Source organism: Coregonus lavaretus, assembly GCF_964263955.1.
Source record: "Coregonus lavaretus genome assembly, chromosome: 5".
Taxonomy (NCBI): Eukaryota; Metazoa; Chordata; class Actinopteri; order Salmoniformes; family Salmonidae; genus Coregonus; species Coregonus lavaretus.
The window spans coordinates 48,763,108-48,786,498 of NC_139992.1; the positions used below are offsets into that span (position 1 = coordinate 48,763,108).

General features: G+C 44.9%; 1 protein-coding gene across 1 annotated transcript; it reads left to right on the forward strand.

The window, feature by feature from the left end:
- Nucleotides 1-1,969: 1,969 nt before the first annotated feature.
- On the forward strand, nt 1,970-22,603 carry LOC311129299 (IQ motif and SEC7 domain-containing protein 3-like; the record flags this gene model as incomplete). Its single annotated transcript, XM_084161580.1, has 5 exons — nt 1,970-1,997; nt 3,702-3,860; nt 15,321-15,410; nt 15,879-15,922; nt 22,103-22,603. 5 exons carry the CDS (start codon nt 1,970-1,972, stop codon nt 22,601-22,603), a joined length of 822 nt encoding a protein of 273 aa, XP_084017706.1.
- Nucleotides 22,604-23,391: the final 788 nt, after the last annotated feature.

Consider the following 23,391-nt stretch of genomic DNA (forward strand, 5'->3'; position numbering starts at 1 on the left):
ACAATGACGGCCTACCAAAAGGCAAAAGGTGGGGACGGGGGCTGGGACTAAAAATAAATATAAAAAAATAGGACAAAACACACATCACGACAAGAGAGACATAAAGAGAGACCTAAGACAACAACATAGCATGGGAGCAACACATGACAACACAGCATGGTAGCAACACAATATGACAACAACAAAACAAAACATGGCAGCAGCACAACATGGCAGCAGCACAACATGGTAGCAGCACAAAACATGGTAGAAACATTATTGGGCACAGACAACAGCACAAAGGCAAGAAGGTAGAGACAACAATACATCACGCAAAGCAGCCACAACTGTCAGTAAGACATACAATACCAGTCAAAAGTTTGAACACACCTACTCATTCAAGGGTTTTCTTTATTTTTACTTTTTTTGACATTGTAGAATATAGTGAAGACATCAAAACTATGAAATAACACATGTAGTAACCAAAAAAGTGTTAAACAAATCCAAATATATTTTAGATTTTAGATTCTTAAGGTCGTAAGGTCAAATAGCCCTTACACAGCCTGGAGGGGTTTTTGGTCATTGTCCTGTTGAAAAACAAATAGTCCCACTAAGCGCAAACCAGATGGGATGGCGTATCGCTGCAGAATGCTGTGGTAGCCATGCTGGTTAAGTGTGCCTTGAATTCTAAATAAATCACAGACAGTGTCACCAGCAAAGCACCCCCACACCATCATACCTCCTCCTCCATGCTTCACAGTGGGAACCACACATGCAGAGATCATCCATTCACCTATTCTGCATCTCACAAAGACATGGCGGTTGGAACCAAAAATCTCAAATTTGGACTCATCAGACCAAAGGACAGATTTCCACCGGCCTAATGTCAATTGCTCATGTTTCTTGGCCCAAGCAAGTTCTTCTTCTTATTGGTGTCCTTTAGTAGTGGTTTCTTTGCAGCAATTCGACCATGAAGGCCTGATTCACGCAGTCTCCTCTGAACAGTTGATGTTGAGATGTGTCTGTTACTTGAACTCTGTGAAGCATTTATTTGGACTGAACTTATCCTCTGCAGCAGAGGTAACTCTGGGTCTTCCTTTCCTTTGGCGGTCCTCATGAGAGCCAGTTTCATCATAGCGCTTGATAGTTTTTGCGACTGCACTTGAAGAAACTTTCAAAGTTCTTGAAATGTTCCGTATTGACTGACCTTCATGTCTTAAAGTAATGATGGACTGTCGTTTCTCTTTGCTAATTTGAGCTGTTCTTGCCATAATATGGACTTGGTCTTTTACCAAATATGGCTATCTTCTGTATTGCACCCCTACCTTGTCACAACACAACTGATTGGCTCAAAAGCATTAAGAAGGAAAGAAATTACACAAATTAACTTTTACCAAGGCACACCTGTTAATTGAAATGCATTCCAGGTGACTACCTCATTAATCTGGTTGAGAGAATGCCAAGAGTGTGCAAAGCTGTCATCAAGGCAAAGGGTGGCTACTTTGAAGAATCTCCAATTTATTGAAAATGATATACAGAAATATCTCTTTTACATAATTATTCACACCCCTGAGTCAATACATATTAGAATCACCTTTGGCAGCGATTACAGCTGTGGGTCTTTCTGGGTAAGTCTCTAAGAGCTTTGCACACCTGGATTGTAACATTTTTGCCCATTATTATTTTCAAAATGCTTCAAGCTCTGTCAAATTGGTTGTTGATAATGATCATTGCTAGACAACCATTTTCAGGTCTTGCCGTAGATTTTCAAGCCGATTTAAGTCAATAGTGGAACTAGGCCACTCAGGAACATTCAATGTCATCTTGTTAAGCAACTTGTGTTTCAGGTTATTGTCATGCTGAAAGGTGAATTTGTGTCCCAGTGTCTGTTGGAAAGCAGACTGAACCAGGTTTTCCACTAGGATTTTGCCTGTTCTTAGTTCTATTCCGTTTCTTTTCATATAAAAAAAAACAACCCTAGTCCTTGCCGATGACGAGCTCACCCAATATGAAGAGCGGTACTCAGTAATGTGTTGTGTTGGATTAGCCCCAAGCATAACGCTTTGCATTCAGGACATAAAGTTCATTTCTTTGTCACCTTTTAATGCAGTTTTACTTTAGTGCCTTATTGCAAACAGGAGGCATGTTTTTGAATATTTTTATTCTGCACAGGCTTCCTTCTTTACACTCTGTCATTTAGGTTAGTATTTTGGAGGTAACTGTTTTAAAGTCAACATTGACCTCATGGTGAAATCCCCGAACGGTTTCCTTCCACTCCGGCATCTCACATCAAATCAAATCAAATCAAATTTTATTGGCCACATGCGCCGAAAACAACAGGTGCAGACATTACAGTGAAATGCTTACTTACAGCCCTTAACCAACAGTGCATTTATTTTTAATAAAAAAGTAGAATAAAACAACAAAAAAGTGTTGAGAAAAAAAGAGCAGAAGTAAAATAAAATAACAGTAGGGAGGCTATATATACAGGGGGGTCCTTCCTGTGTTAGGAAGGACACCTGTATCTTTGTAGTGACTAGGTGTATTGATACACCATACAAAGTGTAATTGCGAACTTCACCATGCTCAAAGGGATATATATTTTTTTACCCATCTACCAATAGGTGCCCTTCTTTGCGATTCATTGGAAAACCTTCCTAGTCTTTGTGGTTGGATCTGTGTTTGAAATTCACTGCTCAACTGAGTCATTCAAAAATCATGTTAAACACTATTATTGCACACAGAGTGAGTCCATACAATTTATTATGTGACTTGTTAAGCACCATTTTACTTGCATACCTACATACATACATACATGCATACATACATAATACATGCATGCACACATGTAACTGCCAAACCAACATATTTGCATGGCATGTATCAGTATCAAATCCTAACAGGTTGTACGATTGAAAGCCAGCCAACACCGAAGGCTTGAGTTATAGTCATGGGGATTCGGCAGGGAGAAGGGAGAATAAATGTATGTTTTGATAATGGAATCAGACCCAGTCGCGCAGGGCTATTGGAAAAAGTGTATCCTCCTGAGCCTCCCACCACTCTGCATTCAGCCAGGCAGGTGATATGAAAATATGAAATCTATCATACAGGGATATTCCTTTCTTCCTGCCTTGGGCATGAAAGACGCAGTGCCTCCATCGTCAAAGTGCCATTTAATAGAGCAAAGGGGAGAGCGAGGCGCGCCGGAGAACGGGTAGTGAGAAATGAAAACAGAAAACAGTCACAACAAATCTTATTTCCCACATGAATTTATTGGCTCATATGCCTCATTCCCTTCTTCGGGGAAGGAGAAAAAAGCATTCTGATATTTTTTGTTGCTACTGTGTCAGTTCTAGATGTGAGGGAACTGTTCGTTCTTTAGTTACCTGGCTGTGATGGTCTGTATTAAGCCTTTCTGTTGCTTTTGGGGAACTAATCTCTGTTTAATGATTTGAACCTTAATACTTGTTATTGTGAAAAGAAACTCAAGTACAGTTACATCCTTGAATACTCCACAAACTAACTAGTTAATGGATCTATTTTACCAACGTTTCGGCAAAAATACCTTTAGCCAATCTGGGTCTGTTGCAATATGTAACTATTAGTGGTGGGTGCCAATATCATTGGATATATGAGCAAGGCATTTGGCGATATCGTTTCATCCTTCTTCTTAGCCAACACTATTATGTTAAAGTTATCTCCTTCTCATCTCTCCTCCTCAGACTACCCCCATGGCATCACCATCGTCTCACCCTTCGGCTCAGACAAGAAGCAGGTGCTCAACTTCTGTGCCCAGAGCGCCGAGGAGCTGCTCAAGTTTCTAGAAGATCTGAAGGAGTCCATCGCTGAGGTGTCAGAGATGGAACAGATACGCATTGAATGTGAGTAACTGTGGAGGAGGGGTGTGTGTGTGTGTGTTTGTGTGTGTGTGTGCTCCGTTGCTCCAAACTTAGGTGAAGAGGGAAGAGGGAAAAAAGAAACAGCTCATGCAAAATAATGTATGAATCATCCATCCCTCCATCCGCACAGAAATTCCCTTTCATAAAAAAAAAAGATATATATATATATATAAATATGGAATCAGGCTGCCGCAGGCTTATTTACACAAGTGCTAACAATGAGGAGAGGAAGATGTCAACCGTCTGTCTGTCTGTCTACGTGTGCGTGTGTCTGTGTGTGCCTGTCTTTATATACGTTGATGTCATTACGTAACCAAACTGTGTTCATGCTCATATTCCTCCTAGTACCCATACAAATCAACGACCACACCAAAGATACAGTTATTTATGCTCCCAATACTGAGATCATACACTCTGTTCTGATGAGTTTCTGAAATCACAGGAGTCAGAGAGCCACCACAGGAACAAAACACTGATACACTGATAGACAAGGACAGTCACACACATTTAAAATACAACGATATACAAACAATACAACTAAAAGTGTGTCTGTGTGTACGTGTGTGTGTGTTAGTGTGTGTGTGTGTGTGTGTGTGTGTCCGCACATTCCCTGTTGTTCCATGAGATGTTGTTTAATTTTTAAAAAATTAAGTAATTTTACTGTTTGCTTGAGTAAATGGAGATGGAAGATAGTTCCATGTGATCAAGGCTCTGTATAATACTGTGCGTTGCCGTGAATTCGTTTTGGACTTGGGGACTGGGAAGAGACCCCTGGTGGCATGTCTTGGGGACTGTGAAGAGACCCCTGGTGGTATGTCTTGTGGGGTATGTATGGGTGTCTGAGCTGAATGTTATTTGATTATGTAGACAATCTGGAATTTTCACCACAGTAATATTTCTCATAGAAACAAGAGAAGCAGTAATCTCTCGTCAACCAGGAAATACTAGCATGCATGTTGTTGATGTTAGTTCTGTATGTGCATTTAAGTGCAAGGTGTGCTTCTCTGTTTTGAGCCAGCTGCAGCTTTGCTAGGTCTTTCTTTGCTGCACTTGACCATAATACCGGACAGTAATCAAGATGGGACAAGACCAGAGCCTGAACAACTAATGCAGTTGATTTCTATAACAGATATACCCCTCCCAATCTTCACAACAACTTTGTCAATATGACTTGACAATGACACTTGACCATCCAATAATATACCTAGGAGTTGACTTTCCTCAATTTGCTCAATGGTCACACCTTTTATGCACAACTCCAGTTGAGGTTTAGGTCTTAGAGAATGTTTTGAACCAAATACAATGCTTTTAGTTTTAGAAGTATTTAATACCAGTTTATTATTAATCAACCACTCGTTATTTAGAATTACAGTGAATTCACTGGCTTTTGGTGCTGACTTGTAGAGTGAGGAATCATCCGCATACATAGTCATTCTAGCTTTGTGTAAGACCAGTGGCAAATCATTTGCAAAAAAATATAGAAGAGTGACGGCCCAAGAGAACTGCCCTGAGGAACACCGCACTGTACCTATCTGATGTTAGAGAAGCTTCCACTGAAGAACAATCTCTGGTTCTATTGGATAAATAACTCTCCAACCATGTGATTGCAGGTGATGTAAAGCCATAGCAAGTGAGTTTCTTCAATAACAATTTATGATCAATAACATCGAAAGCTGCACTGAAATCTAACAATGCAGTTCCTACTATCATCTTATTATCCATTTCTTTTAACAATCATTGTCACGCCCTGGCTCTGGGGACTCTTATATGTTGAGCCAGGGTGTTAGTTTATATGTAGTGTCTATGTTTTGTTTTCTATGTATTCTTTTCTAGATCGTGTGTTTCTGTGTTGGCCGGGGTGGTTCCCAATCGGAGGCAGCTGTGTCTTGTTGTCTCTGATTGAGAACCATACTTAGGCAGCCTGTTGTGCACTTGTCATTTGTGGGATCTTGTTCCGTGTAGGTTTGTGTGTTTATGACCGAGGACTTCACGTTTCGTTTTGTTGTTTTTGTTGTTTGTATCGTGTTGCTAAGTACACATTAAAAAGATGTACGCATATCACGCTGCGCCTTGGTCCACTTATTATAACGATCGTGACAGAAGATCCCACCATAACAGGACCAAGCAGCGTGTCCAGGAGCAGACAGCCTGGACTTGGGAGGAGATCTTGGACGGGCAGGGATCCTGGACTTGGGAGGAAATCCAGGCCGGAATGGATCGCCGTCCGTGGGAGGAGACGGTGGAGGCGCGCCATAGAGAGGAGCAGCGGCGCCAACCGTGCCGACGTCGGACACGCAAGAGGCAACCCCAAGACATTTTTTGGGGGGGGCACACGGCATGGATGACGGGGCTGCTGGAGGCAGCTACAGGGCGAGTTTGTGGATTAGGAGAGGAGGCCACTGGGTTTGGGGGGCTGGAAGGGAGGTTGGCGGAGCCTAGAGGTAGAGCAGAGCCAACTCCCCGTACTCAGGCTAGGCAGCGTGAGACTGGGCAGGTTCCGAGGTATGCGGAGCTGCGTACTGTGCCGCGAGTGGTCCGGCACAGTCCTGTACGTCCTGTGCTAGCACCACGCACGTGTCGTGCTAAGGTGGGCATGCAGCCAGAACGGAGTGTGCCGGCTCAACGCTCGTGGCCTCCAGTGCCCCTCCTCGGTCCCGGATATCCTGCGCCAGTGCCACGTGCTGTAGTGCCAGTACGAGTACACAGCCCTGTACGTCCTGTGCTGATGCCTCACACAGAGTGTGTAAAAATAGGCATTCAGCCAGGACGGGTTGTGTCAGCTCTTCGCTCCAGACCTCCAGTCCGTCTCCACAGCCCGGTCCGGCCTGTTCCTGTTCCCCGCACCAAGCCTGTGGTGCGCGTCGCCAGCCCGGCCCGGCCTGTTCCTGCCCCTCGCACCAAGCCTGTGGTGCGCGTCGCCAGCCCGGCCCGGCCTGTTCCTGCCCCTCGCACCAAGCCTGTGGTGCGCGTCGCCAGCCCGGCCCGGCCTGTTCCTGCCCCTCGCACCAAGCCTGTGGTGTGCGTCGCCAGCCCGGCCCGGCCTGTTCCTGCTCCCCGCACCAAGCCTGTGGTGCGCGTCGCCAGCCCGACCCGGCCTGTTCCTGCTCCCTGCACCAAGCCTGTGGTGCGCGTCGCCAGCCCGGCCCGGCTTGTTCCTACTCCCCGCACCAAGCCTGTGGTGCGCGTCGTCAGCCCGGTTCGGCCTGTTCCTGCTCCCCGCACCAAGCCAGTGGTGCGCGTCGTCAGCCCGGTCCGGCCCGTTCCTGCTCCCCGCACCAAGCCAGTGGTGCGCGTCGTCAGCCCGGTCCGGCCCTTTCCTGCTCCCCGCACCAAGCCAGTGGTGCGCGTCGCCAGCCCGGTCTGGCCCGTCCCTGCTCCCCGCACCAAGCCTGTGGTGCGCGTCGTCAGTCCGGCACAGCCCGTGCCTGTTTCACCGGTGCCTGGTCAGCTGCTCCACACCGGAGCCTAAGCAATCCGCTCCACCGATGTCCAGTCCAGCTCCAGCCAGCGGGACCAGACCAGGGGCGCTACGGGGGGGTAGTTAGAGGGTGGTGGTCACGCCCGGAGCCGGATCCGCATCCGAGGCGGAATGCCCACCCGGCCCCTCCCCTGTTGGGTTTAGTTGGCGCGGTCGCAGTCCGCGCCTTTGGGGGGAGGTACTGTCACGCCCTGGCTCTGGGGACTCTTATATGTTGAGCCAGGGTGTTAGTTTATATGTGTAGTGTCTATGTTTTGTTTTCTATGTGTTCTTTTCTAGATCGTGTGTTTCTGTGTTGGCCGGGGTGGTTCCCAATCGGAGGCAGCTGTGTCTTGTTGTCTCTGATTGGGAACCATACTTAGGCAGTCTGTTGTGCACTTGTCATTTGTGGGATCTTGTTCCGTGTAGGTTTGTGTGTTTATGACCGAGGACTTCACGTTTCGTTTTGTTGTTTTTGTTGTTTGTATCGTGTTGCTAAGTACACATTAAAAAGATGTACGCATATCAAGCTGCGCCTTGGTCCACTTGTTATAACGATCGTGACAATCATCTGTCATCTGAGTCAGTATAGTACAAGTTGAGTGCCCTTCTCTATATGCATGCTGCAAGTCAGTAGTTAACTTGCTCTCTGAAAAATAGCAATGCACTTGATCAAAGACAATTATCTACACCAGTTTACTAGGAACAGGCAGCAAACTGATTGGGCGGCTGTTAGTGCCAGCAAAGGGTGCTTTACTATTTTTAGGTAGTGGAATTAATTTAGCTTCCTTCCACGCCTGTGGACATACACACTCCTTTAGGCTTTGGTTAAAGATGTAGCAAATAAGGGTGGCAATACAGTCTGCTACATGTGTGTGTGTGTGTTTGTGCGTGTGTGTGTGTGTGTGTGTTTGTGTGTGTGTGTGTGTTGTCGTATCGTCAGCATCTCCCTGGGCAGCGTCAATGTCTTATCAGTCTTACCCTGGAGGTTTCCTTGCCTGCCTGTCTGACAGTGCCTTGGTACTCTGTGAGAGGATAAGGACAGAGAAACAAGTCCCCACTACAGCACAGATTTAAAGGTTGAACACATTGACAAGGAGAAGCTAGAGTCCTGGGGGCCAATAGAGAGCAGCGATCAGAAAGAAACCGTGCTGTTGGGGCTGACTGACCAATACTAAGGAGAGAAAAACAGCCATACAGGTCACACAGCCTTTTTAAACAGGCATACTGAATCACAAATCAACCCCTACCCCTAGGCACTTTTGTAGATCTGAAATGATTAGATAGGGGTATCCAATAAGACGACACTTCCACTTAGCCTATCAGAGAGCCCTTCCTCTATCACTCAAACCTATCTTATACTTTCAGATCTGCCTTGGGGTACGGACTAGGAGACTATTTAGAATTGAGCCTATGTCCAGGTGAAGTGTTGCTTCTGGCCAGGCAGGCACCTTGTTGTTTGTCTCCCAGTCTGATTCCTGATGGAGAGCCTGGCCGCTGACCTTTTGTTAGTGTTCTCTGGTACACTGCAGCCAGACACTCTGGACAGAACAAGAACAAGGGAGAGGACAAGAGAGGGCAGCGCTCCTGAAAGCAGCCAGGCATAAGAGATGGGGAGGAGAGTGGTGTGTGTGTGTGTGTGTGTGCTAGTGTGTGTGTGTGTGTGTGTGTGTGTGTGTGTGTGTGTGTGTGTGTGTGTGTGTGTGTGTGTGTGTGTGTGTGCGTGTGTGTGTGTGTGTGTGTGTGTTTTCTGAGTTTGCCTGTTCGCTTCAGGGAAGTCACACACACACTCACAAACACACACAAACACACAAAAAACACATACATACACACACACACACACACACAAAACACACACACACACACATGCATATGCACTAGCGTGCACACACCATCTCACACACATGCATACACACAAAGGCGCCTGAGCAATGGAGCAGACGAAGCAGCTGCATCCCCACTTTCAAAATAGGGGTGCATACATATGTTTTTGCACCCCCAGTTTTTTTCACCAGAAAATGATCATGATCCATGGGTAATTTGTCATTTTGATCATTAGAAATGCTTGGAGCTAGTCTTTATTAAAATAGATTTATATTACATTTTTTTGAGATTAAATGTTTATTGAGTTTTCACGACAACAAAAAAAGAAAATCAACAAACAAAAACAGACGTAACAAACACAGTTAACACCACACCATGTTATACATACAGCTCACCAGACCAGGATAAACACCATGTTATACATACAGCTCACCAGACCAGGATAAACACCATGTTATACATACAGCTCACCAGACCAGGATAAACACCATGTTATACAGTACATACAGCTCCACCAGACCAGGAAAAATCACGAAAGAAAAATACAATTAAATGTACAGATTTGGTCAAGCCTCCCATCCATCTCCCACCAACAGCCCGTAGCAAACTTCTCAAATAGTAGACAGTCAAGATAAAGACACAAGGGGAGGAAAAGAGAGGTAAGCCACCCTACCAGTTGGTCCCTTTTGGCAGAGGATAACCCTGCCCATGCCTGCACTATGGGCAGTAACGGAGCTAACGGTATCACTTGTTTGTGCGCTATGACCTGATACACATAGTCACAAGAAGAAAACAAGGTGGTTCCTGATCTGCCAGGGGGGAGGGGCGTACTTGTATAAAAGGCAGAGATGGTTTTAGACACTTTTGTAGAATTTATGAGGAGCCATCCAAATCCTGTGTGACTCTGTATTAACTTCTACCTGCAATTGCATAACTAAATATATTTTATATATACTCAGAATTTGTTGTTTGTGTCATTTTCTAAAGCTTAAGGTTTGTTTAAGAATAAGAGAATATCAACACTGTGCAAAGAATCCTCTACACCATGCCTGCACTATGGCATATATTTAAGCAATAAGGCCCGAGGGGGTGTGGTATATGGCCAATATAACACGGCTAAGGGCTGTTCTTAGCACGGCGCAACGCGCTCAACAGTTTCCGATGTGTATCAAGTATGGGCCACCACCCAAAGGACATCCAGCCAATTTGACACAACTGTGGGAAGCATTGGAGTCAGCATGGGCCAGCATCCCTGTGGAACGCTTTTGACACCTTGTAGAGTCCATGCCCCGACAAATTGAGGTTGTTCTGAGGGCAAAAGGTATTCCTAATGTTTGGTATACTCAGTGTATGTAGCCAACTCACTGTGGTTATTGTACAAAAGGCCACTATTAGAATGGCTACAGTAGAATGATTTTTGTTAAAAATGTGTGGTTTTAAGAACCAAAACCCAATGACATGATGTATGCAGTGCAGGACTTTGTTTCTATTCATAAAGTGTGGCCTAAACAATAACAACATATGCAGGATGTATATAAGTAGCTCGCGAAAACATTTCTGATTATGAAGTAGCCTTGATGAAAGAAAAGGTTGGAGACCCCATGTTACCAGAGCTACATTTTATTCTTTCTATTGCAGATTCGGGCCGCAAATTAATATATATATAGCTGCCCAAAAAATCTAGTTTGATAATAATAATGATAAATTAATAACACGTTTGTAATATATTTTTTTTATGTCAACATAATCAATGACCAAATTGAAATACAAAACTCCAGTTTGCATTTTCAAGTTGACAGTTCTGGTTCAATGCCCTACCAGATAACACTGCCATATTGAGAAAGAAAGTTGTTAAAAGATTAAATCAGAGTTCAAATTTGTATTTGTACTGCATTGTTGTGATCACATTATTTGTGACAAAAAGATGTGCAATTTGAATTTGTACTGCATTGTTGTGATCACATTATTTGTGATACTTAATGTGCAATTTAACAATGCTTTTTCTTAACCTACCAAGTACAACGTTAAAATTCAAATCCTTATTGGGTAAAACAATAATATTCTTCCCATTTCCTCATTGTCATGCGTTATCTTGGCCACATTCTTAACAGTTTGGCCTGTCAATCGACCACTGTGGGTGGGACTGTTAGGGAAGGGGGCGGGATATGTGTTAGAGTCATAGAGTTGGTAGGGGTTCAGACCTGTCAATCGACCACTGTGGGTGGGACTGTCAGGGAAGGGGGCGGGATATGTGTTAGAGTCATAGAGTTGGTAGGGATTCAGACCTGTCAATCGACCACTATGGTTGGGATTTTCAGGGAAGGGGGCGGGATGTTTGTAAGTTACAGGGTTGGTAGGGTTTCAGACCTGTCAATGAATTATTGGAGGTGGGATTTTCAGGGGAGTAGAATAGTAATCTAGTCATTTAAACACTTTTTCAATATCATTTATTGTGGCAAAACCTAAGAAAAATAGTTGTGTTCTGTTCATAAATATGGATACCCCCTGTTAAGAAACAGTGTAGAATTGCAGGAAAACTGTTTTAAAAGCTTTTGCACCCCCACTTTCAGACAAAGTCAAGCGCCAGTGCATAAACACACACACACACAATCACTGGCACACACACACACACAGTCGACATCTTCCCCTCCCCTACGAAGGCGCCCTATTGTTAGCACTCGTGTAAATAAGCCTGCGGCAGCCTATTAAATTGTTTTAGAGTTTTTTTCTACTCTTTGAGAAATGAAAGAGAATTTCTGTGCGGATGGAGAGATGGATGATTCATACATTATTTTGGATGAGCTATTTCTTTTTTTTCCATCCTTTTTTTTGTCAGACTGCAGATGTCCTAGGGGATGTCACTGTGACTCAAAGGTCACCTGAGTTTGGAGCAACGAAGCACACACATTCACAGACTCACTCACACACACACATTCACATACTCACTCACACACACACATTCACAGACTCACTCATACACACACATTCACAGACTCACTCAAACACACACATTCACAGACTCACTCATACACACACATTCACAGACTCACTCAAACACACATTAACAGACTCACTCACATACACATTCACAGACTCACTCACACACACACATTCACAGACTCACTCACACACACACATTCACAGACTCACTCACACACACATTCACAGACTCACTCACACACACACATTCACAGACTCACTCACACACACACATTCACAGCCTCACTCATACACACACATTCACAGACTCACTCAAACACACACATTCACAGACTCACTCATACACACACATTCACAGGCTCACTCAAACACACACATTCAAAGACTCACTCACACACACATTCACAGACTCACTCACTCACACACACACACATTCACATATTCACTCACACACACACATTCACAGACTCACTCACACACACATTCACAGACTCACTCAAACACACACATTAACAGACTCACTCACACACACACATTCACAGACTCACTCACACACACACATTCACAGACTCACTAACACACACACATTCACAGACTCACTCAAAGATACACATTCACAGACTCACTCACACACACACATTCACAGACTCACTCAAACACACACATTCACAGACTCACTCACACACACACATTCACAGACTCACTCACACACACATTCACAGACTCACTCACACACACACATTCACAGACTCACTCACACACACATTCACAGACTCACTCAAACACACACATTCACAGACTCACTCACACACACACATTCACAGACTCACTCACACACACACATTCACAGACTCACTCACACACACATATTCACAGACTCACTCACACACACATTCACAGACTCACTCAAACACACACATTCACAGACTCACTCACACACACACATTCACAGACACACTCACACACACACATTCACAGACTCACTCACACACACACACATTCCTAGACTCACTCAAACACACACATTCACAGATTCACTCACACACACACATTCACAGACTCACTCACACACACACACATTCACAGACTCACTCACACACACACATTCACAGACTCACTCACACACACATTCACAGACTCACTCACACACACACATTCACAGACTCACTCACACACACACATTCACAGACTCACTCACACACACACATTCACAGACTCACTCACACACACACATTCACAGACTCACTCACACACACATTCACAGACTCACACACACACATTCACAGACTCACTCACACACACACTTTCACAGACTCACTCACACACACACATTCACAGACTCACTCAAACAAACACATTCACAGACTCACTCACACACTCACATTCACAGATTCACTCACACACACACATTCACAGACTCAATCACACACACACATTCACAGATTCACTCACACACACACACATTCACAGACTCACTCACACACACATTCACAGACTCACTCACACACACACACACACTCACAGACTCACTCACACACACACACACACATTCACAGACTCACTCACACACACACATTCACAGACTCACTCACACACACATTCACAGACTCACTCACACACACACATTCACAGACTCACTCAAACACACACATTCACAGACTCACTCACACACACATTCACAGACTCACTCACACACACACATTCACAGACTCACTCACACACACACATTCACAGACTCACTCACACACTCACATTCACAGACTCACTCACACACTCACATTCACAGACTCACTCACACACACACATTCACAGACTCACTCACACACACACATTCACAGACTCACACACATTCACAGACTCACTCACACACACGCATTCACAGACTCACTCACACACACACATTCACAGACTCACTCACACAAACACATTCACAGACTCACTCACACACACATTCACAGACTCACTCACACACACACATTCACAGACTCACTCACACACACACATTCACAGACTCACTCACACACACATTCACAGACTCTCACACACACATTCACAGACTCACTCACACACACACATTCACAGACTCACTCACACACACACATTCACAGACTCACTCACACACACATTCACAGACTCACTCACTCACACACACACACAAACATTCACATATTCACTCACACACACACATTCACAGACTCACTCACACACACACATTCACAGACTCACTCAAACACACACATTCACAGACTCACTCACACACACATTCACAGACTCACTCACACACACATTCACAGACTCACTCACACACACACATTTACATACTCACACATTTACACACTCCCTGCTATTGCTCATGAGGAAAGAAACTTAAAAACGACTCAACTATTCCGCACAGTCATCCTACTAGAGTACAGCTGCATCAGAATTATAACGCAGCAGTCGGTGGGGACAAAACAACGTTTAGCCGTCGCCAATGGAAATGACAGGCAATCATCATAAACTGCAGAGCAGAATTGGCGCGATAGAGAGTAGGGTTGCGTCCCAAATGGCACCCTATTCCCAATGCAGTGCACTACTTTTGACAAGGGCCATAAGGTGCCATTTGGGACGCAGCCAGAGTAGAGTTGAGTGACTCTAGGGAGGAGGCAGAGGACTCGCCCCCACTTGTTTTTCTGTTTTGGCTGTCACTGTCTCCGTCTCTGCTGATTTCACTCCTTCTGGCTCTCTTTATGTCTGTCTGTCTGTCTGTCTGTCTGTCTGTCTGTCTCCCTTGCACATGCTGTCATTCGTTGTGTTTTTGCTGTCTCTCTCTCTCTCTCTCTCTCTCTCTCTCTCTCTCTCTCTCTCTCTCTCTCTCTCTCTCTCTCTCTCTCTCTCTCTCTCTCTCTCTCTCCCTCTCTCTCCCCATCACCACTCTGTCTCTCAGCCTCACCCCATCTCTCCCTTCTCTGATTCTCTCTTCTCTTTCCCTTTCCTTCAAACTCCCATCCCTCCCTTACACACTCTGTCCGTCTCTCTCTCTCTCTGTCCGTCTCTCTCTCTCTGTCCGTCTCTCTCTCTCTCTGTCCGTCTCTCTCTCTCTGTCCGTCTCTCTCTCTCTCTCTCTCTCTCTCTCTCTCTCTCTCTCTCTCTCTCTCTCTCTCTCTCTCTCTCTCTCTCTTCCTCTCTGTCTGTCTCTCTCTCCCTCTCTCTCTCTAATGACTGTCTTCTGTCCTGTGTAGGGGAGTTGGAGAAACAGCAGGGCTCGAAGGGGGTCTCAGCTAAGAACAATGGCACTCTGGAGCTACGCAGCAAACAGGGCTCCCCGTCAGGTGTGTGTCTGTGTGCACATGTGTTTGTGCATGTGTGTGCATGCGTGTGTGTGTGCACCTAACCTAAACTAACATGCAATACTGTTACACATACTACTCTCCAGACACACACATTTGTTTTACTATCCTTGTGGGGACCAAACAATTAATTCCCATTCAAACTCCTATTTACCCTAACCCTTAATCTAACCCTAACCTTAACCCCTAAACCTAACCCTAACTCCTAACCCTTACCCTAAATCTAACTCTAACCCTAATTGTAACACTAAACCTAACCCCTAAGCCTAAAATAGTATTTTTCCTTGTGGGATCGGCGAAATGTCCCCACTTGTCCTAATTTTCCTTGTTTAACTATCCTTGGGAGGACGTCTTGTCCCCACCAGGATAGTAAAACTAAAAACACACACGCCTCTGATTTTGGCCTCATGTTGCCGTCAGCTCTTATGTTGGTGTCATTTTGATTGACAGGCAAGCAGGACCTGGATGAAAACAGTGGACACAATGCAGTGGAGGTAAGTGCTCATTGATAGGCCAAGTCTTAATGCAGGTAAGTGTTTCTTTGTATCTATTGTCACTGGAGGAGAGACCGAGGCACCACAGAAGTTAGCCTGACCTTGCATAACGCTAGTGTGTATGTATGTGAGTGGATGGGTGAGCGTGACTCTATTGAACTAACTATTGACCCTATTGAACTAACTATTGACCCTATTGAACTAACTAACTTTTGACCATATAGAACTAACTATTAACCCTATTGAACTAACTATTGACCCTATTGAACTAACTAACCATTGACCCTATTGAACTAACTATTGACCCTGTTGAACTAATTAACTATTGACCCTATTTAACTAACTATTGACCCTATTGAACTAACTATTGACCCTATTAAACTAACTAACTACTGACCCTATTGAACTAACTATTGACCCTGTTGAACTAATTAACTATTGACCCTATTGAACTAACTATTGACCCTATTGAACTAACTTTTGAACCTATTGAACTAACTTTTGACCCTATTGAACTAACTATTGACCCTATTGAACTAACTATTGACCCTATTGAATAACTATTGACCCTATTGAACTCAGATCAGACAACAAATCTGGCCCCCATACAGCATAACATATCCATATAAATGTCCTTAGTAATTGTTATAGGTAGGTAGGTAGGTAGGTAGGTAGGTAGGTAGGTAGGTAGGTAGGTAGGTAGGTAGGTAGGTAGGTAGGTAGGTAGAAACATAGGAAGTGGTTACTGCATTATATACAGTGCATTCGGAAAGTATTCAGACTCCCGGACTTTTTCCAAATTGTGTTACATTACAGCCTTATTCTAAAATGGATTAAATCGTTTTTTTCCCTCATCAATCTGCACACAATACCCCATAATGACAAAGCAAAAACAGGTTTTTAGAATTTTTTGCAAATATATTAAAAATACAAATCTTATATCACATTTACATAAGTATTCAGACCCTTTACTCAGTACTTTGTTGAAGCACCTTTGGCAGCGATTACAGCCTCGAGTCTTCTTGTGTAGGACGCTACAAGCTTGGCACACCTGTATTTGGGGAGTTTCTCCCATTCTTCTCTGCAGATCCACTCAAGCTGTCAGGTTGGATGGGGAGTGTCGCTGCACAGCTATTTTCAGTTCTCTCCAGAGATGTTCGAGCGGGTTCAAGTCCGGGCTCTGGCTGGGCCACTCAAGGACATTCAGAGACTTGTCCCGAAGCCACTCCTGCATTGTCTTGGCTGTGTGCTTAGGGTTGTTGTCCTGTTAGAAGGTGAACCTTCACCCCAGTCTGAGGTCCTGAGCGCTCTGGAGCAGGTTTTCATCAATGATCTCTCTGTACTTAGCTCCGTTCATCTTTCCCTTGATCCTGTCTAGTCTCCCAGTCCCTGCCGCTGAAAAACATCCCCACAGCATGATGCTGCCACCACCGAGCTTCACCGTAAGGATGGTGCCAGGTTTCCTCCAGATGTGACTCTTGGCATTCAGGCCAGAGAATGTTGTTTCTCATGGTCTGAGAGTCCTTTAGGTGCCTTTTGGCAAACTCCAAACAGGCTGTCATGTGTCTTTTACTGAGGAGTAGCTTCCGTCTGGCCACTCTACCATAAAGACCTGATTGGTGGAGTGCTGCAGAGATGGATGTCCTTCTGGAAGGTTCACCCATCTCCACAGAGGAACTCCCTGACAAGGCCCTTCTCCCCCGATTGCTCAGTTTGGCCGGTCAGTCAGCTCTAGAAAGAGTCTTGGTGGTTCCAAACTTCTTCCATTTAAGAATGATGGAGGCCACTGTGTTCTTGGGGACCTTCAATGCTGCAGACATTTTTGGTACAATTCCCCAGATCTGTGCCTCGACACAATCCTGTCTCAGAGCTCTATGGACAATTCCTTCGACCTCATGGCTTGTTTTTTGCTCTGACATTGTGATGAGTGTGATTAGAAGGAGTCAGGCGCATACAGAGTTTATTCCGTCATACACAGTTGCGCTGGATAGCGACCACAAAATACAGGCACAGGGGAAATATCTATCCCGGCAATACAAGGTACGAGTAGCTCCACCGAGCTACACTCAACTCACATAAAACAATCACCCACAAGGACAAGGGGGCAGAGGGAACACTTATACACAGACTAATGAGGGGATATGAACCAGGTGTGTGTAATTGACAAGACAAGACAAATGGAATTATGATATATGGAGCGGCAGTGGCTAGTAAGCCGGTGACGACGAACGCCGAAACCTGCCGAAACCTGCCTGAACAAGGAGGGGAGGCAGCCTCGGCAGGAGTCGTGACAGACATGCACTGTCAACTGTGGGACCTTATATAGACAGATGTGTGCCTTTCCAAATCATGTCCAATCAATTGAATTTACCACAGGTGGACTCCAATCAAGTTGAAGAAAGGATGACCAATGGAAACAGGATTCACCTGAGCTAAATTTCGATTCTCATAGCAAAGGTTCTGAATACTTTGCAAAAATGTTTTCTCTTTGTCATTATGGGGTATTATGTGTAGATTGATGAGGATTTATATTTATTTAACCTATTTTAGAATAAGGCTGTAACATAACAAAATGTGGAAAAATACTTTCCGAATGCACTGTATAGCCTGGGCCAGAGGTTTGGAGGTGGCCCTTGGGGCTTTCAGGTGAGTGAGAGAATGAGAGAATAGAAATGGTGAATTACAATGGTAAATTACCATATTTCTAGAAGGTGTTGTGGGTTCGATTCCCACGGGGGCCAGTATGAAAAAAAATAAAAATAATGTATGCACTCACTAACTGTAAGTCGCTCTGGACAAGAGCGTCCGCTAAATGACTAAAATGTAAATGTAAATGTGTTTCGACTTGTATTCAGTTGAAATAAACCTACCTCAATTTGGGCTGTATGTGTGTGTGTGTGTGTGTGTGTGTGTGTGTGTGTGTGTGTGTGTGTGTGTGTGTGTGCGTGTGTGCGTGTGTGCGTGTAAACCCCGCTTCGCTCACATGTTTATCTCAATTAACAAGCAGGTGTGTTCACAGTAACACTGATTTGACCCTTCATCGTCACCTACCCCTCCCCTCTCGTTCCCTGGGAGAACTTAGCATTCCACATGACCAGCAGAACTACAGTACCCAGAGGGCTTTGCAATTACCACTCCGGTGGTGCTACATGACCTTTTGTATCCCTCCGCTGGAGGACTGGTGCACAGAGGCAAACACACCCGGTCAATGTGACATTCAGGGCCTGTTTAACAAGAGTGCGCTAGGTCTCCATTGAAACAAGGCTTTATTTGTTCTAACACTCAACGGGCCCACTTCGGTATCGAATTCAATTGGTTTTGATCATCTTTGAGGTACATTATACATATCTGCTATACCTGTGTCCCTCAGTGATGTCTTCACAAAAGGACTGGGTTAAATGCAGATTTGGAGTTGTATTATTAATGACGGAGGTGTATTCTAGGTGTAGGTGAGTAGTACCTCTCGAGGCCAAGGTGGCTAGAGTACGTGTCGGTCTTAGAGAACATGTCCCTTCGCTCTACCCCTACAGTCTCTTACCCCCTCCCCACGCTGAAATGTCAACCCCCGTGAGGACGTAAGCTGTCGAAACGCATCAGTGCTGGGTATAGCTGAATATGTGTGACGGGGAACGAGATGGATAGAGAAGGTGAAAGAGAAAGGGAGGGAGGGAGGGTGGAGGGAGAGAAATCAAAGGCAGCACGTGACTCATTGTTCGTTAAGGACGGATTATAAAAGATAAAACATCTAGGTTATTACATTATGAATAAATGTACATCAAAGCCCCTATGGAAATGGAATCCATGTCATCCATCAAGCTTAAGGGCAATACGGAGCCGAAACCCACATGAAAAATCAATATGGACCTGCCAATAGTCGTTCTTGTCGCAGTCCCATTACCAATCTAACAGTACAGTCTAAAGCAGGGCTCCTCTACTGGTGGCCTGTGGGTGGTTTTATTTGGCCTCCCAAGTTTACTGAGCAAAAATTTTAATTGTTGGACATAAACGACAAACAGAACAACAGACACCAGGAAATCAGCTCCAAGTTATTTTCATTTTGGAAATCTGTTCCCAAGTATTCCCACCAGGGCCTAAAATTAACTTTTTGATCCACCAGCCACTGTGGCAAGTAGATGAAAAAATCAGTCTCACTTTGCTGACTTGAGTCAATTAGACCAACTTTTTTGCATGTGCCTCCAAAAATGAATCAATCAGCGCTTCACTCACAGTGTGCAAAGCTGTTGCTGCGCGAGGTGGGATGTAGGATTCCTATTTCTTTGTGCGATTAGCAGCTATGAAACAAAACAGCAGAAATACTTTGAAAACAGCTACTTCAGCATTTTTCTGCTAGAAATCGCAACTCGCACATTATGTTCATACTTGACTTTTGACTCTATTTGTATTCACAAATGCGGACGTAATGCTCACACTGTAGAGCCCTGCAAATTGACCACCCGCCAACGTGGCTGGTGAAATACACATTCTTACCTAAATCTACCCGCATTTGGGTTGTGGCAGGTGTTCATTTTATGCCCTGATTCCCACTCATAATAGAGAGACCTGATCGTACTGTATACAAATGTAAGCAAGGTTTGAAATGATTCTGTTCTAATCAAATATAATATTTGTTTAGGCTTCTTGCAGTCAATTTGCAGACTACAAATTATTTGTAATTATCTTCCGGCCCCCTGACCATCCGCTTTATAAAAAATCGACCTGCGGCTGAATCTAGTTGATGATCCCAGGTCTAAAGCCTATCATCCCAAAGTCCCTTCCTATGTTAGTCGCTCCTATCATAACTGTTTAATCATTTCCATAACGAAAGGGAACATATTCCTCCATGACAAGCACTTCCTGGTGGAAATGACACATGCCTGCATACATAATAAGGCTGATTTGCATCTAATTTGCATACAAGCTTCTCCCAGCCTATCTGCTACACCGCAAATTTGTTCAGCGGCTGATTAGCAGACTCCACCGAGAATCCACCTACAAGCGCTCTGTAATGAAACGCAGCTCATTCTGGGTGTGTAGACAACTAGACATTTCCGTGCGCTAGGTCTCCATCGTTCCAAGTCCAATATGTTTAGGGAGATGAGGGGAACTGTGGAAGGTCCCCAAGCTGCATGAGTGCTGCTGGGGAGGAGTCATACAGCTGATTAGCCAAGTAGTGACCTTTCACCCTGCAAGCAAAGCAGTGCTTGCTTTGAGACTGAATTTAATTATTGTGTTTATTGTGAATTAAGACGTATTTTTGTTGCGAAACACGCACAAACGTGTTATGTCATCGAAGCCTTGAACATACTCGCTACTGTAGCTTTTAAGGACATTTTCAAAACATGGGAATACTGTTTGTAGTCATAGGACTAAATAGGAATCGAAAACAAAGTAATTCTCCCTCCAACACCAAACTATGTAGGATGTACACAAACCCCAGTGAGAGTGCTTTAGTTTTTAACTGAAAAAGTTTCACAGGTAGAAAAATAAAGATGTTTCTTAGAAAACTTCATGGGAGGTCATGCGTAAGTAGGAAGTGAAACCCCCCCTGAATCTTTGAAGGTATGACCAGGCCTGCTGAACAGAGCAGGCTTGGCGAGTGACAAGGCCTGCTAAAATGTGATGTAAAATGATGAGAGGCATGTATTCTGATGAGTGTTGCCTGTGATGTCTGTGGATGTCCCCCCCCCCATTGGTTTCACCTTCGTCTCCAGTTCTAATCACCCCCCCCCCCTTCTATGTTCAATGGACGTCCAAAAGCTCCCCTCCCTTTCTCCTTCACCCCAATTGTTCCGTGACCCTTAGTGCTGCACAGTGGTTTGAAAGGGAGACACGGGTGCCCTCAGTGACTCCTTTAGAACCAACAGGCTCTCCTAAAAGAAGCAACTGACCCACACCTCTCCTCTCAACCGACACCCTCGCACCACCCCTCTATCCCCAACCTCTCCACACCTCTCCCACCTCTAAACCAATGCTTCCAGCACCCAGTCTGAACTGGTTTCCCCAGCACCAGAGGGTGCACGCTCGCACTCCAACCCCCCCCCTCTCCCCCCCACCCCCCCACCCCACGCATGCCAGTTGTCATGTGGTGTCACCCAAAAAAAGAGAAGAGAGCTGAGGGAACGCTAGAAGGAGGCCAGTCTTATAACATTTGATGCTGTCTCTGGCTGTTTTCTAAACTAGGTGTCAATTCACAACAGGCTTCATACGTACCAGCTCAGCAGCAGCGGGAGCTTGCCCCGGACCCCCGAGAGTGTTGGAGCCCTTCTTAACCACCGGGGGGAGCTCTTCCAGCAGCCACAGCTTCAGTCGGCCGCCAGCACTCCCCTCCACCACTTGCAGCAGCTCCAGCCAATCAGCATGGGCGACCTTCGGCCCGACACGCTCATCCAGTGCCAGCAGATTGTCAAGGTGATCGTCCTGGACAACAGTGGCCATGGTCGCGTGGAGGCCTTCCTCAGCCACACCCCCACCCACTCCCATCATCATCACCATGCCCACCACCTCCAGGTGGTCCGATCGGCCGCCTCCACTCCTGTGAGGTCGCCAGAGAGCAAGGACGGTCACCAGCCCCCCTTGCCCCCTCCTCCTCCCCCCTACAACCACCCCCACCAGTACATCCCCCCTGCGGACCCCCGCCTCAGCCTCCAGAGGACCCCCAGTGGCTCTCGAAGCCTGCTGTAAATAAGAGACCAATGAACCAATGACCCCCCCCCCTCACCCACCTGACCTCACCCCAACCTCACCCCTCACTCCCAGTCTCAGCCCTACCCACCCCGACCACATCACTAACAGAACATATGTACATGTTATACATACAGAGACAGAGCTATAAAAAAGATAAACACATCTATATGCATATATTTAAGGAAATAACGACAAAAGATGAATCGAGGTAAAGATTTAAAAAGAGATGATGATGTGGAGTAACGTCACGAGAATAATCCAAGTGAAAAAGAAGACAAATTTTACTTGATTCCATGTGTATTTTGAAATATTATGTAGTTTTAACACATTTCTATAACAGTTTTGTCAGTTTTAACTCTTTAAATCTAGATAATATCATTGGTTTCTTTAGTTTTCTGGATGGATCTTTAGTAGTTAACAAGGAAGGACGTAGTACAAAATCCAGCACCAACCAACTACATTCGGATGTATTCCACAGACTATGTGACTGTCTCGGAGAGTCACTCCAAGATTTAACTTAATCTAAGAACGACTTTTGTTCACTTTTACCATTCATATCCTAATCTCATCTCTACTATGTGTGTGTGCATTTGATTGACAATGACTGAACAATGTGCCAAAATGACGGAAATCTCCACCGAACTGACTACTTTGTACTCGACTAGAAGAAAACTAGAAGAACTCAGAATAGCTGTCTCCTCCACTCTCACCTTGAGGAGTAGCCTACATAGAAAAATAATTACAGCTAGTGATATTTCAGCGCAACCTGTCTCCTTGTTTGCAAT